Raw genomic sequence first — 14,356 nt, 5'->3', positions numbered from 1 at the left:
CAAGGCAGTTACACTTTTAAAATACTGTTTTAAATTTTATTTCTTCCTTATTCCAATGGTCTAAATGAAACTGTTAATTGTTTCCTCATTTCCTGCATTAAAAAGTACATGTATACACAACTAGAAATGGCAAAGTAGTCCATTAACAAAGATCTATTAAAAAAAGTACATGTAATTTTTATTCTGACTAGATATTCAGTGATATTAAAAAATCATTATTTTTTTTTAGGTGTGATAATTGGCATATGCATAGGTTTCTCTAAAAGCTCATATCTTTTGGATCAACCTTGGCACTACTGACATTTGGACAAGATAGTTCTTTGTTGTGGGAATCTGTCCTGTGCATTGTAGGATGTTTAGTAGTATACTGGCCTCTGCTGAATAGATGCCAGTAGCATCACACACCCTGCCCTGAGTAGTGACATTGCCAAATGCCACCCGCTCCAGGGGGTGGGGGGGGAATCATCCCTGGTTGAGAACCACTGTTTTAGATATATACAATTCTATTTATAGATGAAATGGTAAACCTGGTATTCTCTACAAAATAACCCAGTGAGGGTGAAGAGATCAGTGGCTGGGGTATAAATAAAATAAGATTGGTCATATGTTGAAGCTGGAGATGGTTCACTATACTATGTTTTCTATTTCTATAGATGTTTCAAGTTTTTCAAGTTTGAAATAATACGAAGTTTAAGAGAAGTATTACAATGCAACAAATAAAGGTTTAAATCCCAGAAGAATGAACATTAAGGTTAAGAGTTTTGATCTATGTTTCAAATTCGGGAAAACATTTTGAAAAGCCTCGATGAAAATAAAGTCCTTTCACAACTGTAATCTGGGTTTCTGAAAAGCCCCAGGGCTGAAAAGTAGGCGGCAGAGGAACTTAAGGTCCTGGCAGGAAAAATAGTTACAACTGAATCTATGAATGCCCATATGAATATTAGCTTACATTCACTAAAATGAGAGAGATGGCTTAGCATAGTCTTTGGATGCTTTAGAAGGAAAAAACTCTAGCAGACTTTAGTCAACACAGCTGAGTAGATATTTCTAGGTTATAAAGCGTTATCTCTACCCATGGCAACTTTGTACTTAAACACCCTATAAAAACCCCTCTTTAATGGATATATAAATTCTGTTCTGAGGAACAGGTTTTTTTCTCTTTAAAAAAAATTAATTAATTAATTAATTTTATTTTTGGCCGCGTTGGGTCTTCGTTGCTGTGCGTAGGCTTTCTCTAGTTGCGGCAAGTGGGGGTTACTCTTCGTTGTGGTGCGCAAGGTTCTCATTGCTGTGGCTTCTCTTGTTGCGGAGCACAGGCTCTAGGCGCGCAGGCTTCAGTAGTTGCGGTGCGTGGGCTCAGTAGGTGTAGCTCACGGGCTCTAGAGCACAGGCTCAGTAGTTGTGGTGCAGGGGCTCAGTTGCTCCACGGCATGTGGGATCTTCCTGGACCAGGGCTCAAACCCATGTCCCCTGCATTGGCAGGTGGATTCTTAACCACTATGAAACCAGGGAAGTCCTGGAACAGGTTTTCTTTTATTCAGCATCCTTATCTCTTTCAAGGCTTCATTGTAAATGATTCTATTCCTAGGCTGCTTTCCACTCCCAGCCCCTAGTATTCTCTTTTTCTAATTATTTCTAATGAGAGTGACTAGAGTTATACATATTCTAGAACTGTAGTTTTTACAATTATGGAAAAGGTACAGAGAAGTAAATCTATACATACTAGACTGGTAGGTAGGGAAGGATTTCCATAATTTTCTTTTCTTAAAATGCAGGTACTTACATCTTCAGGTAAAGACTTTACCAATTCACTATGAGCCATAGGTTTGATGCTCAACTGATGGATAATCTCTCGTTTAATCTCATCTGTAGCATTTACCTGTCCAACTCCAGGACTAAATCTCTCTCCTGTCAACAGTGAATAAGTACATATACACACACTTAACAATCATAATACTTATAAGTGATATATATTTATAATTCATGCAACACAATGTATTTTTCTTTCTGTGCAATGGGAAAGCAATGACTGGTCTGGCAACAAGGTAGGGTGAGAGCAGCACTTAACCATCTTTGTGAGTCTCTGACACAACAGGCGAGTGTAGTCTTCAGCAACAGAGAGAGAACTCTGGTTGCTGTTTTGAAAAAATGGGATCAGAAGGTGGGAAAGGATTTGAAGTAGTCAAGAACTGGTACAGCAGTAGCTGTACTAGCAGCCTAGGTAGGAGGGAGAGCCTTCCTTTGTTCTTTTATCTAGTGGCAAATAAGATATCACCTTCTGAGACCTTCTTCATTGGTATTACCTCCTGACAGTAGCCAGGATTCTCTGCTCTATGGACTGTAGAGAGACTGAAATAGTACGGGAGGTGGGAGAAAGTAAAGGATAAAAGAATAGGAAAGATGGAGGCAACAGGACTGAAAATTTAGGTAATAAGAAAAAAAAATCTGTGTCTATTAGCCATAGGTCTCTATTAACTTGGAATTTTCATATCTGAAGTCAAGAGGACACTTTTGTACCACAAAACCATGGAGAAAAACATAGCTAAGATATAAAGTAATTGTAAATAGCTCCTAAATATCCTATTCTTGTTTGCTGAATTCTCCTGTCCCCCGTTTTATTCCCAACACAGTCTTCTAGTTTATCCTGCTTTAGCAGTTGTCCTCTCTCCTTCCAAAGGACCACAGTGCTGTTTCTCTCATCATTACAGTAACCAGAGGGGAGATAAAAACAGACACCCTCATCTCCTTCCCCTAAAACTGAGTAACTGCTCAAATAGAGGAAACAGTTCAGATTCTAAACTATTTGATACCACAAAAGTCAATATAATACATAAATGTTCCAAAAGATCCAAACTTACCAACAAGCATTATAATGAGGTATAGCATTTCTTCTATTAGAGTGTTGTTCTGCTGAACTAAATCCTGTAACAATCGGGGACAGTGGGAGAAAGTTCACAGATAATAAGAATACTGTATTACCTCAGATGATCAAAATAACCAAAAAGAATGAAAGATGCTTCTCTAACAGTGTGTTGTGGTCTCATAAAGCATGCTCTTCTTACCTTATGAGTAGTCTCAGAACTAATTTTTTTTCCATAGTCTGGAGTACTGAAAATCTGATGAAGTTCAAAGCGGCTAAGCATTATCATCAGGAAATGATTTGGATCCATCATGGAGACACCTGTCTTTTTTTAAAATGTTTGAGATAAAGGAAAAGAGGAAGGTCAAAAGGGCTACTAAACAACTAGTGAGAGGTATTTTGGTTTGCACAAGAGGAAGCAGCTAACTCGTTCATCAATTCCAATAAAAGATGAAAACCCATTTAGCCCCAATCTCTACTTGTGGTAGCTACAAGTGTGGACAGGGATCTATGCTGGTAAAACAAATCAAAACAAAACACTCGCTAAACCCACATGTCATAATTCCTATAAATTCAGTTCAAAGATTTGTGTCAGGGCTATCTTACCACTGCCAGGTGTACAGACAGAAATGTGGTATGGTAATAAAACTTCTAGCATTTAAAAAAATATGTATCATATTAAACTCTTATCAAGAACTCAAACTAATTTTTAGTGATAAATGCTATACTAAGTGAAATGACAGCTTTTAAATATTATCTTGTATAGCTTCTCAATCAACTTGAATTTTAATTTATCTTGAACCAATAATTTTTTTTTTGAAATTTACATTTTGTAACTTTTTCTATAATTTCTAAATCCATTCAGCAATAATATGGAAACACTACTTTGTGACAAGCACTGTGCTATGTAAAATGGACATAAAAAGGAACAAGATAGAGTTGCCACAGTTTAGTGTAGGAGACGAAAAGTAAATAGGCAACTACAATCCAGACTTATGAATGCTATGGTGGGGATAAGTATCATGCTATGGGCCCTCCCAAAAGGAGGACACAAAGCCACATTTTAGTGTGTCACGGAAGGCTTCCTGGAGAAAGTGACTCTAAACACAAAGACACGCAGGAAAATATTATACATGGTAAACAGAAAAGGAAGCGGGTGGGGTGGGCAATCTAGGGAGCAAAAGAAATAAATGTGCAGATTTTAAGACTTAAGGGAGAGTATGACAAATTCATGGAATTTTAAACATAGCTAAGTACTGAAGCCCTTGAAAATCAGTTTGAGGGATTTGGGTCTTCAATCAGACGACAGTGAAGAAAGGATGGCTTTCAGGTTTCTGACTCTAATAACTACAGATTGTTGAATAATTCACTAAGGTAGGGAAACCTCAAAGATAGGAAGAAGGTATGGAGGACACAAGAGGAGTTATTTTGAATGTGTTAACTGTGAGATGTGTCCAGGAAACTAGATGTAAATGTTCTATCAGCTGTTAGCCATATGAGTTTGGAGCTTAGTAGATAAGAGCTAGGCTGCAGTTATAGATTTGAGAGTGATCATAAATGACTGGGTCCTGTGGAAATAACAAGAAGAAAAACTCCCCACAACCTTTAAATTTAATGCTTTTTACCTGAAGCATTACTATATCCTTGTCAAACATTTCACGTCTGCATTTCACATTGTGGTAGTAATAAATCTAAAAAAAAAAAAGTAATTATATTGGGTAAACAGGTTTTTATTTGTGCAGTTCCCTCCTCTCCCCATTCACCAAAAGAGCACATGGGGGCTTCCCTGGTGGCACAGTGGTTAAGAATCCGCCTGCCAACGCAGGGGACATGGGCTCAAGCCCTGGTCCGGGAAGATCCCACATGGCACAGAGCAACTAAGCCCGTGCGCCACAACTACTGAGCCTGTGCTCTGGAGCCCGTGAGCCACAACTACTGAGCCCACGTGCCGCAACTACTGAAGCCCAAGCACCTAGAGCCTGTGCTCTGCAACAAGAGAAGCCACTGCAGTGAGAAGCCCACGCACAGCAACAAAAAGTAGTCTCTGCTCGCCATGAATAGAGAAAGGTCACGTGCAGCAACGAAGACCCAACACAGCCAAAAATAAATAAATAAATAAATAAATTTATTTTGTTAAAAAAAAGAGCACATGACTCTTGTGCATGTGAGCATGAACACGCAAATGTGCACACGTAATGTGGTTTCCCCAGCAGTTAATGCTATCTTAGTAGAGATTATTTAATTAGAAATCTCCAGATTATAGTAGTCACTCTATGGTTTACATTTTGCAGCCAACTTTCTGGGTCTCCTAATAAAGTTCCTTCAGTGAGATTTATTATACCTATCAAAAACAGAAAAGTCCTATACCAAGCCTTGGTGAGGTTTAAAAATTAAAACCTCAATTTCAGAGCTATACTAACAGAACTTTTATCTTTTAACCCAGTTTAATTTAAGTAAGTGAAATCCAGACTTTTTATGTTTTAAAGATATCCAACATTGTTCTAAAAATGACTGCAAGTGAAAATAAAGCTCATTTCTACTTTTGATATTGTTTCTTAACAAAATATGAATAAAAGCTCTAAAAAACCTTTTGGTTTAAGGTTACATTTCTTTTGTCAAACAGTTTTTTAAAAAAAATTCTTTTAAGGTTCGTTTCCAGGGGCCACAAACAGTTTTAATATAGAGGACTTTCAGTGACTAAGTACATTGAAAATTATAACCTTCATAGAAGGTAAAGAATGGACTGAAAACTCTTCGTAGAATTAAAAAACACTTACTTGATTTACAAGAGAGAAACCATTTCTTCTCCACATTCCTGCATGTACTTGGGCACATAAAACAAGGCATCTAAGAGGGTGTTCTATCAACATGGGTGGGCTAAGTTCACTCTGTGTATACAAAAAAACCACAAAAATCTCAACTCTATAAAGAAGATTGGTTTATAGGGATGGAAGCTTTATATAAAACACAAGTCAAAATTATTTTAAGGTATGTTTGTGTGATAGTTAATTTTATGTGTCAACTTGGCTGGGCCATGGTACCCAATTTTTGATTAACACCAATGTAGATGTTGCTGTGAAAGCATTTTGTAGATATGATTAGTATTTATATCAGTAGACTTTGAGTAAAGCAGATTACTCTCCATGATAGGGGTGGGCCTCATCCAATTAGTTGAAGGCCTTAAGAGAAAAGACTGAGGCTTCCCCAAGGATGAAGAAATTCTGCTTCCAGATTGCCTTTGGACTTCAGACTGTGACATCAACTCTTAAACTCTTAGCCTGCCAGGTTGCCGGGCTTATTTCAAACTTGCCAAGCCCCAAGACTATGTGAGTCAATTCCCTACAATAAATCAATCTCTCTCTCCTTCTACACACACACAAACACACACACACTCACTCACTCACTCATTCACTCACTCTTTATTGGCTCTGTTTCTCTGGAGAACCCTAGTAGTTTGTTTCAAAGTGATTTCAAGTATGTAGAACATAGTAAATATTTACTTTTATTTATTTGTTTGTTGATTGCTGAAATATAGTTGATGTATAGTATTATGTTAGTTTCAGGTGTACTACATAATGATTTGATATTTGCATACATTATGAAATGATCACTGTGATAAGTCTAGTAACCATCCATCTCCATACAAAGTTGTTATGATATTATTGACCGTATTCCTTATGCTGGATATTATATTCCCATGACTTATTATCTAACTGGAGGTTTGTAATAGATATCTACTTTTAAATGTCAGCACTACTTACTAGAGGTAGGAGCTCTGGAAATTTATATGCCACTTCACTTTTGCTTACCAATACATGCAAACCTGCATGGAGAACAAATAAAAAAGTATTTCTATAAGTGAAAATAATTCAGATTAAAAAAAACCATAAATATTCACTCAACTTTATAGCTAACTTCTTTTCTATTTCTCTTTGGGAACCTATCATGTTACGCATTAAGATATAAAATGAATTGCACCCATAAATGAAGCTTTTCAATTGTTATTCTCATGAACCTCAGAATTAAAGGCACACTTGAACTGGAGTCTTAATTACAGGTACCAACATACACTGATGACATTTTACAGAAGTAAATGTTAGACATACAAACATAGCAAAAGCAGCTACATAACTATCAAAGCAATCAGTATACCAATTTTAAGAGTCGTATTCCACTGGATCATGGAGTTTGTTCCATTTAAAGTATAGTAGTGAGAGATCCTCCTGGCAGCTGAACAGAGAAACTGACCATGGAATTCATGGTCTGCACTGATCCTGACCTCAGAATTCAGTTCCCCAGAACTTCCAGTTTAGGATCAAAGCCTCTTTAGTCCCTAACTGCAAAGGGCTCTTTTATAGCTCAACCTTAGTTAATTGTTAACTAAGAATTAATTGTCCTGTTTATGTTGTTGTCTAAACAGAGAATGCTTTTTACAATCTTATTACCCCAATTTGGGACTCACTCCAACCTGCTGATTAAAAGGTTATCAATAAATAAGAAACAGCTTAGAGAGAGAGGAAGTATAGGGTGGTTTCAATTTATTAGTGATCACTTAAGTGATAGACCAATTTGAATCCTAACAACACAGACTTTGAAGCTGGGCTGAGATAAACAATAAAACATGTGGTATATGTAGTTAAGAAGTCTGAAGAGGCATTATGGTATGGTCATTACAAACATGGTTTCTGGTGCCAAACTACCTCAAAATCCCTACTCTGACTTGTTGTGGTGTGACGCTAAGCGAGCCACCTCCATGTCTCAGTCTTCCCATTTGTGATAAACCTAACAACAATACCCACCTCATAGGCTGTGATGATTAAATAAGTTAATGCATGTGAAACTCTCAGAAAAATGCAGTGTAGGTATTCAATTAATGTTAACCACAAACAACAATTTGAAAGACAATTTCAGGGTTCTCTTTTAGGGAGAAATGCTTTACCTGCAAGTAAGCGAGAAACTGGGAGGTGAATGCTAACTTTTTCTTTGGAAACACAGTATCTGATAGTTTCCACTGAATGTCCACAGATGCTTAATGTGACTGGCTGTTCACCATCAGTAAAACCACCATGACACTGCGTCAATACAGCAAGGCATTTCTTGTAAGCTTCAATTAATACCTTTTCCTAAAAAAGATGGTTTTCTGTAAGTTACTCAAAGGTTTCTACAACATTAACCAAGCACCTCAAATTCAACGATGTATAAGTACTTCAAATATCAATATGGGCAAAATTAAACTTAGTCTTTTCTTCCCAACTTGCTCCCTCTTCCAGGGCCCTGTCTCAGTAAATGACATCTTTATAGAGCTGTAGAAATCTAGAAGTCATTCCAAAGTCCTCCTTTCCCTCATTCCCTATTTTTTTTTTAATTGAGGGATAGCTGATTTACAATATTACATTAGTTAGAGATGTACAGATAGTGATTCAAAATTTTTATAGATTATATTCCATTTACAGCTATTTTAAAATATCAGCTATATTCCTTGTGCTATAGCATAATCCTTATAGCTTATTTATTTTATACACAGTGGTTTGTACCTCTTAATCCCCCCTATCTTGCCTCTCCCCACCGGTAACCACTAGTTTGTTCTCCGTATCTATGATTCTGTTTCTGTTTTGTTATATTCACTAGTTGTTTTTTTTTTTTAGATTCCACATATGAGTGATAACATACAGGATTTGTCTTCCTCTGACTTATTTCACTAAGCATAATACCCTCCAGGGTCCACCATGTTCTTGTGAATGGCAAAATTTCATTCCTTTTTATGGCTGAGTAATATTCCATCACACACACCTACACACTCACACCCTCCCACATCTTCATCCACTCATCTACTGATGGACACTTAGGTTGCTTCCATATCTCGGCAATTGTAAATAATGCTTTAATACACGAAATTTTTTTTTCTCTTTCTGACTTCACACAGAGGAATGGATAAAGAAGATGTGGTACATATATACAATGGAATATTACTCAGCCATAAAAAGGAAATTGGGTCACTTGTAGAGACATGGATGGACCTAGAGACTATCATACACAGTGAAGTGAGTCAGAAAGAAAATAATGCTGCTATGAACATTGGGGTACATGTACCTTTTTGAATTAGTGTTTCCGTTTCTTCAGAGAAATACCCAGAAGTGGAATTACTGGATTATATGGTGGTTCTATTTTTAGTTTTTTGAAGAAACTCCATACTGTTTTCCACAGTGCACCAGTTTACATCCATACTAACAGTGTACAAGGGTTCCTTTTCTCCACATCCTTGCCAACATTTATTATTTGTGGTGTTTTTGACGATCGCCATTGTGACAGGTGTGAAGTGATAACTCACTGTGGTTTTGACTTGCATTTCTCCAATGATTAGTGGTGTTGAGCATCTTTTCATGTGCCTATTGACCATCTGTATGTCTCCTTTGGAAAAATGTCCATTCAGGTCTTCTGCCCATTTTTTAATTGGGCTGTTTGTTTTTTTGATATTGAGCTATTTATATATTTTGGATAATAACCCCTTATTGGGCATATCATTTGCAAATATTTTCTCCCACTCAGTAGGCTGTCTCTTTCCTTTGTCGTGCAAAAGATTTTAAGTTTAATTAGGTCCCATTTGTTTCTTTTTTGCTTTTGCTTCCTTTGCCTTAGGGGACAGATCCAAAAAAAAAAATGTTGCTATGATTTATGTCAAAGAGTGTTCTGCCTATATTTTCTTCTAGAAACTTTATGGCTTCAGTCTTACATTTAGGTCTTTAATCTAATTTGAGTTCATTTTTGTATACGGTGTGAGGAAATGTTCTAATTTCATTCTTTTACATGTAGCTGTCCAGTATTCCCAGCAACACTTACTGAAGAGACCATCTTTTTTCCATTGCATATTCTTGTCTCCTTTGTTGTGGATTAATTGACCATAATGTGTGGGTTTATTTCTGGGCTCTCTGTTTTCCTCATTCCCGGTTGTCCAGTCTATTACCAAGCTGGCAATTTCATCTAAATTTCTCTCAAACCTGACCACTGATTATTTCCAGTAACTCAAAGGAAAGCCAACATGTCTCCACTGAACTCCCTGCTTCTACTCTTACCCTCCTCCATCCATTCTCCACACAGAGTAACTTTTAAAAACATGTAAATTGGATCATGTCACTTTTCTGCTTGGGAGTCTCGAATGGCATCCCACTTTAATTAGAATAAAATTCAAACTTCTTTCCATTGCTTCCAAGGTCCTGCAAAGCGAGGCACCTGTTTACTTCTCTATTTTCAACCTCTGTTCCGACCAGAGCCTTCTCACAGCTCCTGGATCCGTACTCGTTCTCATCAGAGAGCATGATGCAGCTGTCCCTCAGTCAGGAATATTCTTTACTCTTTGATCAGTTAACTCTGACACATAGTTCAGATCTCACAGAAGCCTTCTCTGACCTCCCAACTTACACAAGCTCTCATCTAGATTTTATAGCCAAAGGAAGGCCAAAATAATTTTAAGACATAGGACAAATGAACAAAAAGTAAAATGTCATTTTTGTATAAATTTATAAACTTCTTTTTATATGCTCACAATTTTTACAGATTTTTATATATATATATATATATATATATATATATATATATATATAAAAGATAGTAACATAAAAGAAGAGAGAGTGTGGATTATATCCTCCTTTATCTATCTTCTAAGGTTTCAGAATTTGAACTTTTACTGAATATACAAGTGAAAGCAGAAAATATGCTGTTTTATGAACATATCACCACTATCCTCTCCAAACTGCCTCAGATTTTACTTAGGAAATTGTTTATCTCTGTCTCTCCTCCATTTATCTCCTATCCCTGACCCCAGAAGAGACTCACATCTAAAGCACACCAGTCCTGCATCATTGAAATGACATGTGTTAATTTCATTTGCAGTGTGAAGGCTGCTTCCCACTCTGGTTCCATTTCAATATGCTGTCCTACTTGACGTGTAACTGGATCCATTCCCTTAAAAGGAACAAAAAGATTTTTAAATAAACTAAAATTACATCCGTTCTTTTACATCAAAACTTAAGAAATAATGAAGAAGAAATACTGATTACAAAAACATATAAAGTAAAAGTTCTAACAGGAAGTTTCAAGTAGTATGAGAAGTCCAACTTCTTAAATAACACGTTTATATAACATTCTCTAAAATTTTATAAATTAAAAATCCCAGTAAAATATAGAACAACTTATTTTAGAGGCAATCTTCTATATGTTTTAGACAATAAAATGTATATACTTCACTGCAACAATCCTTCAAATCCCTTTTTAGCTCTATCATCCATAGAAAAAACGGTCAGAAGAAACTTGGCAGACTTTTAAAATGCTACTGAATTTATAAATATGTTTTATAATATACTAAAATAAAATTTTTATATTTATTTGTAATCTGTAACTAAAAGTTTTCATAGGGCTTCCCTGGTGGTGCAGTGGTTAAGAATCCACCTGCCAAGGCAGGGGACACGGGTTTGAGCCCTGACCTGGGAAGATCCCACGTGCCGTGGAGCAACAAAGCCCGTGCGCCACAACTACTGAGCCTGTCTTCCAGAGCCCGAGCTCTAGAGCCCGCGAGCCACAACTACTGAAGCCTGCGTGACTAGAGTCCGTGCTCTGCAACAAGAGAAGCCACCACAATGAGAAGCCCGCGCACCACAACAAAGAGTAGCCCCCGCTCATCACAACTAGAGAAAGCCCGGGCGCAGCAACGAAGACCCAATGCAGCAATCAATCAATCAATCAATCAATAAATAAAGTTTTCATAGAGACCGAAAGAAAGCAAAACAAGAAAAAGAAAAACAGCTTTTAACACAAAAGAATATAACTTTTTTAGAAACTAGCCTAACTACCCTGGTGCACTGGAACTGATTAAAAATAATAGAAAATACAGGACACTTCAAGTATTCAAAATGACCAAGGTAGATACTCTTTCTATAGGTACAAGGAAAAAAATAGAAGTACTATAATAAAACACCCAGAAACCACCACCAACATGGGAACTAGAATATATCCTAAAAATGATAGGTTAACTTTGCTTATTCCTTTCTTAAGAAAGCCAGACAGCTACTAAAGGAATCATAATGATATTCCTCAGATTTTCTGAAATGTCATCTATCTTTTTACAGTTAGGAGAATTCCCTGGCAGTCCAGTGGTTAGGACTCTGTGCTCTCACTGCCAGATTTAATTCCTGGCTGGGGAACTAAAATCCCACAAGCCTCGAGGCATGGCCCCAAACAAACACACAAACAAAACCAAAACAACAAAAAACTGGTTAACTATACCAGTTTCTGCTTCTAGATTCTATTTTGTATACAGAAGTGTTTCCAAAAAGAAAATTAAATGGGGGGGTAGTTCTATACTATATCATATAAATATGGTATCAATGAAAGAAAAATATGGAAACATTAAGAAGACATAGTTTCCTAAATAACTAATTTGACAATACTTCCATGTAAGCATATTCAAAACAAAACCATCTGAAACCCCCAAGGAAAGAACATTAATGGTAACCAAAAAAATAACCAAATACAAAAGTACAGCAGATGTCAGAACCTCTGCTGGGATCTCATGCATTCTACACCTTTCTAAGAGTTTCCAATTAAGAGGAGCTTCTTTTTTTTTTTTTTTTTTTTTAAGAGGAGCTTCTTGATCCAAATTGTAGCTATCCAAATTATTCTTTTAAAAATGTGCCCAGTATTGGGCTTCCCTGGTGGCACAGTGGTTGGGAGTCCGCCTGCCGATGCAGGGGGCGCAGGTTCGTGCCCCGGTCCGGGAGGATCCCACATGCCGCGGAGCAGCTGGGCCTGTGGGCCATGACCGCTGAGCCTGCGTGTCCAGAGCCTGTGCTCCGCAATGGGAGAGGCCACGGCAGTGAGAGGCCCGCGTACCGCAAAAAAAAAAAATGTGCCCAGTATGAAAAAAATGCAGACAGAAAGGTATTTAGTTCAGTGAACTGAAAAAGGGAAAAAGTAAATGTTTCACTTTTGAAATGTGTCAGCTAATACATACCTGCATACATTTGAGTAATTCCAAAAAGGCATCAAATCCTTCTAGGAACTTCTGCCTCAGATCATCTGACCATTCAGTTGGTTTGCTAATTAACACATACCTGAACAACACAAAAACAGCAATGAATATATGGACAAACAATGACCTTTTATAAGTTGCAACTCGTTCAATAATTAAGCGAAAACTTACTTAAGATCTAAAATAAGGCTCTGAACTCTCCTAAACTTGAAGGCTTGTAAAGCAGTATATCGTTCAAACTGAAACCTGCCCTGCGCATCTCGATGTCTCAAATGATCCATGAAAGTCTTAATGATAATGGTCATTAGGTTTTCTTCTGTGATGAGCATCCGAGCCTAGGACAAAGTATATCAGAGTACATGGTAATAAAAAACTATTTACCATAAAGCTAAAAAAAAAAGTCACCAATGTTGGTTAGCTCTTTCAGTTTAGACCTTTTTCAACACAGCTATGTAATATCATAAATGCATTTTTGTGTATTTCTAAATAACAATTACTTACTCCAATTGCCACGTGTATGAAGCAACAATTATATCACGGAGAAAGATGCCAGAATGTAAGGAGACAGATCCAAGGCTCATTATTCAAAGACAATTCAGGGTGGGGGATCTGAACCAGGCTGCAAATTTTCCTTAACTGAGACATTTAGACACCTATAATGGTATGGTATAATTATTCTAGGAGCCACAGGTTTATATCACAGATTCTGTAGAACTCAGTATGAAACTATATTTCCTCTTAATCTTAGTTGAGATTTATTTTTTTTGTTTTTCTTTCTATATATAGATATACATATTAATATATTTTTGAATAAGCAAATACACTTAAATGATACAAAAAACAGGTAAAAAGTTAAGTCTCCTAGCTCCCAAAGTCCCCCTTGCAAAGGCAATTTCTGTTAGCAGTTTTCTTGCATATACTTCCAGAGATGGTGTGTATATTATACGTGTATGCATATATACACACATATATACATTTATAGTACATGGATAACTGTTATTAAGTAGATGTAAGTATGGGTATGTATAATGATCTCCCCCCCTGCCCAAAGGACAGCATATTATAAATACGGTTCTGCACTTGGTTTTTTCACTTGATATATTTTGGAGATTGTCCCATACCAGTTCACATAAATTCCCTCATTCTTTTTAATTATCCCCAGTACTCTTTTCTATCATACTTTATTAGCCAGGCCCTTACTGGTGAGATATTTGGGTTTTTCCCAGTCTTATGCTATTTATCACAAAAGATACTGCAACAAATATCTACTATGTACAGTTGCAAGGATATTTATAGGATAATTTCCTAGAAGTGGAATTACTGGGTTAAGGTGTATATACATTATAAATTTTGAGTGATATCACCAAACCCCTCAAAGAAGACAAAAGAATGCAGAAGTTAGATGTCTAAGAATATAGTAAAACTGTATTCTAATGTAGAGGTTAAGTTGTAAAGTCATCAGATAAAGAGAAAAT

General features: G+C 36.7%; 1 protein-coding gene across 8 annotated transcripts in view; it reads right to left on the bottom strand.

Annotated features, from left to right (window-relative positions):
- UBR2 (ubiquitin protein ligase E3 component n-recognin 2) overlaps positions 1-14,356 on the bottom strand; it is a 116,229-nt gene that overhangs the window by 43,406 nt on the left and 58,467 nt on the right. For 4 of the 8 annotated variants that reach the window (XM_027127263.1, XM_027127262.1, XM_027127264.1 and 1 more), the window contains 10 exons: positions 13,053-13,216; positions 12,864-12,963; positions 10,691-10,819; positions 7,800-7,983; positions 6,622-6,683; positions 5,638-5,748; positions 4,486-4,551; positions 3,063-3,185; positions 2,859-2,922; positions 1,724-1,908 (listed from right to left, as the gene is read on the bottom strand). In XM_027127263.1, coding sequence (XP_026983064.1) covers positions 1,724-1,908; positions 2,859-2,922; positions 3,063-3,185; positions 4,486-4,551; positions 5,638-5,748; positions 6,622-6,683; positions 7,800-7,983; positions 10,691-10,819; positions 12,864-12,963; positions 13,053-13,216 — 1,188 coding nt within the window. Of the gene's footprint in view, positions 1-1,723; positions 1,909-2,858; positions 2,923-3,062; positions 3,186-4,485; positions 4,552-5,637; positions 5,749-6,621; positions 6,684-7,799; positions 7,984-10,690; positions 10,820-12,863; positions 12,964-13,052; positions 13,217-13,260; positions 13,535-14,356 lie in introns of those variants that run through there. The other 4 variants (XM_027127266.1, XM_027127265.1, XM_027127268.1 and 1 more) reach the window with 3 other exon arrangements.

This window comes from Aethalodelphis obliquidens, unplaced genomic scaffold (genome assembly GCF_003676395.1).
Source record: "Aethalodelphis obliquidens isolate GAN/ISIS:26980383/991018 unplaced genomic scaffold, ASM367639v1 scaffold31, whole genome shotgun sequence".
NCBI lineage: Eukaryota > Metazoa > Chordata > Mammalia > Artiodactyla > Delphinidae > Aethalodelphis > Aethalodelphis obliquidens.
This window is presented reverse-complemented; position numbering and strand designations above follow the sequence as displayed.